A 4,384-nucleotide genomic window follows, 5' to 3' on the forward strand; every position below is an offset into this window, starting at 1 on the left:
TGATTTATGCTTGGTTATGAATGAATGAAAGGAATGGGTTAATGAATTTTTGAAATGGATGATTATGGTTGAAAGGAGTGGATTGTTGAATAATATATGAGTTTTATGAATTGATGTGGATATTAAAGTGTTGGAAGATAGTATCAATAAGATGGAGTTTGTTGTGTGCTAAATGTTCAGGTTATATTGGTAAGGAATAGGGTTTTGGTAAGAAAATGAGGTTTGGAAAAATTGGTAAAAAGTTATTTTTAATGAACTTTGATGGTCTATAACTTGCTCTTTAAATTTTGAATACAAATGAGGTTTGTTCTAAATTAAAGTGTGTTTAATAAGCTTGAGATTGATATAAAGTTTGAGAAAAACAGAATTTTGTAGAGAAAGTTATGGACGACGGAAGATTGGTGTAAAAACTGTGTTATGCAGGTGGAAATTTATGGTTTTGCAGCTTCTGGGCAAACTGTTAGTTTTGAATAAACGCATATCCACGCGTATGCGTGGCACATGCATACGCGTGGCGTGACATTTGAACAATGCATGCGCGAGTAGCCATGCGTGCGCGTGAACGCATGATCACGAGTACGTGTGACGTGCTGTTTGCACCACGTGTGACCACTGTTTGCTGCAAAACCGGATTTTGGCTGTTTTAAACCAAATTTTCACTTCTAAACCTCCATTTTCTTTCCTTTTAGACTTAGAGTATAGTACGAAGTCCAGTAGCTAATTGGAGCTAGGAAAATAAGATAACTTGAGAGTGAAGTAAGAAGTAAAATAAGGAGTTTTATAAAGAAGATGAGAATGTTAAAGGAAGTTTAATGCCATGGCTTGATAAGTGATGACATATTGGTTATAAATGTGAAATGGCTTATGAAAAATGATATCTGAGATACGAGTTTCCCTGGATAAGAACCGTGGCTCGCCACCACGTGTTCCAGGTTGAATCTCGATACTCTGTTGACCCTACGTCGTAAGGGTGACCGGGCACGTATAAATTCCTGGGTATGGATAGCCCCCATTGAGTGATTATATGGTGATTGAATGTGAACTCTATGCATAGACTCTTGGGGATGCACGACAGGGGACAGTCTAAGGTTTTCGGACTTGTCGGGTTGGCTGGATAATCGACAGATGGGCCCTATCAGCCATAGGGTAGGCATGCATCATATGCATTTGTTTGTTTTGATTGCTAAGCTTTTCCTGGGTTTGCCTAATTGATATATATCACCTGCTACCTGTTATACTTGCTATTTGTACTATCTGCTCATTACTTGTGCGTGAACTTGTTTGGTTGCTTGTTTCTGTTGCAATGTGGATGATGGAGGGACGGAGAAAAAGGAGAAATGGTTTGGAGTTAGATTAGGATTGAAATTGAGTAAGTTATGCAGATTTAGAATACCTACCCCTGCTTATAGCTTTTGTTTAGTAATTAAGTTGGATAATTGCGATAACGGAGTTCTAGGATTGCCTTTGGCATTCACAGGACCTTATTTATTATACGCGTGGCACTTTTATCATGCTGAGAACCTCTGGTTCATTCCATATTGTATTGTTGTTTTTTAGATGTAGGTCGAAAGACTCCTCGTTAGGCGTATGGATCCTGGAAAGCGAAGTAATCCTTGGGTGGATTTTGATTTTCTATTTGTATATATGTATATATGTATTTAGCTTACTCTCCAAGTAACTTATGTATGCTACTCCTCTTAGAGGTTGAGGGAGAGATAGGAGTTTACTTTGGTATTTTGATGTATTTTGAGGATACTTATGTATGTTTATATATATATATATATATATATCCTCTGACCAGCCTTAGTTTCGCAGGTTGAGTCAGGGGCTACTTATGCCGTTTCCTTTGCTTTCCTTTATTCTTCTGCTTATCCTTACCATGTTTCTATTAGGTTTCTTAGCACGCAAGTTATTCGTTTCATTGAGCATTGCGCTTTTCATTTTGCGATTTTTGCTTACCCGTTTCGTTTCAAGGCTCCTAGTATATTATTCTCTTCTCTATTATGTATTTATTTTGCTGTTTAGAGGTCCGTAACACTACACTACCTCTGTTCTATGACTTAAGCGTAAAACTCTGCGTAGTAGGGTGTTACATATCTAGCTGATGATATTCTCTATTCTAGACGAAATGAGCTTCAGTTTCCAGGTAATAAATTCTTTGTTGAGTATTGTTATCGACATATACATTTATGTTTTATAATATTCAAATTTTTGCATATAAATCTAAAAATTTTTTAAGTTACATTTAACTTAATATATAATGTTTATACTTTCAATTGTTGAATTCATATTAGTTTATATCTTATTGTAGATTTAAGAAATGACAGAAGAAGAATTGCGTACTTTTTGCTTGGTTAAGTTAGAGAAGTTGCTTCTGAATAATGGAAAAGCATTGAAAGATTTTAATGGTATGCCTTTTCCTAATAGACGGTTAGTGGCCCAATACAGTAATTCAATGGTGTTACGTGAAATGCAGCATGACATTCCTTTGTTGGTTGAGGAACATGATTCGAACTTGCCAAAGTTGAATGTAGAACAAAGAGTAGCATATGATAAGATAATAGATTGTGTTCTTAACAAAAGACGTGGTATTTTTTTCATTTATGGTTTTAGTGGCATCGGAAAAACTTTCTTATATAAACTTTTATCTGCTAGATTACGTTTTGAAAAGAAAATTGTTATTAATGTTGCTTCAAGTGGGATTGCTGCATTATTATTACCTGGTGGTAAGACAGCTCACTCCATGTTTGGTATTCCAATTGAGTTGAATGAAGACACTGTTTGTAGGATTTCGAAAAACAGTCCTAAAGCTGATTTAATCCGATCTGCAAAGTTGATTATATGGGATGAGGCACCAATGATAAATAGATTAGCATTTGAAGTATTAGATAGAACATTTCGTGATATAATGTCACCAGTTTTTGATTCTAATAGAGATGTACCATTTGGAGGAAAAATTATGATACTTGGTGGAGAATTTAGACAAGTATTGCCTGTTATTCCAAAAGCTTCATGTGCTGAGATAATTATAGCTTCAATTAATTCTTTAGTTCTATGGCGACATTTTCAGGTGTTAACATTAACAAGAAATATGAGGATACAAGGGGGTGTCGATGAAAGAAGTATTGAACAGTTAAAATCTTTTTCAGATTGGAGAAGGACAATGTGGAATAATGGAGAATGATAAAAATATTGTTGAAATTCCATCTGACTTGATTGTCCCTATTTTTGGTGATCCAATTGCAGACATTGTCAACATAGTATATCCTAACATTGTTGAAAATTATGGGAGTCAAACTTTCTTTCAAAACAAGGCAATCTTGGCTCCAACTGTTGACGTTGTTAAGGAAATTAACAATTATATTGTTGCAATGTTGCCAGGTGAAGAAAAAGAATATCTAAGTGTTGATTCTATTTGTGGTAGTGATGCTTATTGTGATATAGATATTGGTTGGATAACTACTGAATTCTTGAATCAAATAAAATGTTCTGGTTTACCTAACCATTCATTGAAGTGGAAAAATGATGTTCCTATTATCTTGTTAAGGAATATTGATCCAGCTGGTGGTTTGTGTAATGAAACTCGATTAATAGTTCGTGATCTAGGAAGGAATGTAATTTCAGCTGAAATTGTCTCTGGTAGTATTGGTGATAGAGTCTACATTCCTCGAATGAATTTAATTCTAAGTGATGCTAGCATTCCTTTTAAATTCCAACGAAGGCAGTTCCCTATAAGTTTGTCGTTTGCAATGACAATTAATAAAAGTCAACGCCAGACATTATCAATTGTTGGTTTGTTCTTGCGACGTCAGGTCTTCTCTCATGGTCAGCTTTATGTTTTTCTATAGTTAGAAATCGAAATAATCTTAAAATTATGTTATGTAATGAAAATATTAATGATGCTTGTTGTACTGAAAATGTTATCTTTAAAGAAGTCTTTGATAAAATTTAATTATTTTTTGTTGATGTTATTAATATTTTATTCTTATGTTTGTGTTTCTTTAAATGTTATACTTGTTTTTGTTTCATATTTTAAAAATTATTGCTATAACGAAACTTATAAGAAACACAGTAAATAATAAGATTAATAAATTTAACATATTACACTACTCGATATATTTGGTTTTTTAGAGCCCTATATTTGATAATCAATTTTAATGAGAAAAACATGGCAAAGAAAAAAATGAGGATTTGAGTTGTGGATTATTACTATTTTTATGTTATGTCTTCGATAGTTTTTTTTAAGATGGAGAAATATGATTTGTTATTTGTTAGTGTGTACTTTCTCACGTGAAGTAATTTCAGAGTCAATTTTATAATGAAAATTTATCAATACACAAAACTGACCCTTAAATTTGTGATTTAAAAATAAAATAAAAAATTA

At 33.3% G+C, this 4,384-nt stretch overlaps 1 protein-coding gene across 1 annotated transcript; it reads left to right on the forward strand.

Moving 5' to 3' along the window:
• Window positions 1–2,320: 2,320 nt before the first annotated feature.
• Window positions 2,321–3,848, forward strand: LOC130974935 (uncharacterized). Its single transcript, XM_057899774.1, has 2 exons — window positions 2,321–3,070; window positions 3,150–3,848. The coding sequence occupies exons 1-2, from the start codon at window positions 2,321–2,323 to the stop codon at window positions 3,846–3,848; spliced, it is 1,449 nt and encodes a 482-aa protein (XP_057755757.1).
• Window positions 3,849–4,384: the final 536 nt, after the last annotated feature.

The sequence above is a fragment of the Arachis stenosperma genome, chromosome 4 (assembly GCF_014773155.1).
Source record: "Arachis stenosperma cultivar V10309 chromosome 4, arast.V10309.gnm1.PFL2, whole genome shotgun sequence".
In the NCBI taxonomy this organism is placed as follows: Eukaryota; Viridiplantae; Streptophyta; class Magnoliopsida; order Fabales; family Fabaceae; genus Arachis; species Arachis stenosperma.

Coding starts and splice junctions, on each gene's coding strand:
- LOC130974935 (XM_057899774.1), top strand. CDS start 2,321: ATGACAGAAGAAGAATTGCGTACTTTTTGCTTGGTTAAGTTAGAGAAG. Junction 3,071..3,149: donor TTCTATGGCGACATTTTCAG/GTGTTAACATTA, acceptor AATCTTTTTCAG/ATTGGAGAAGGACAATGTGG.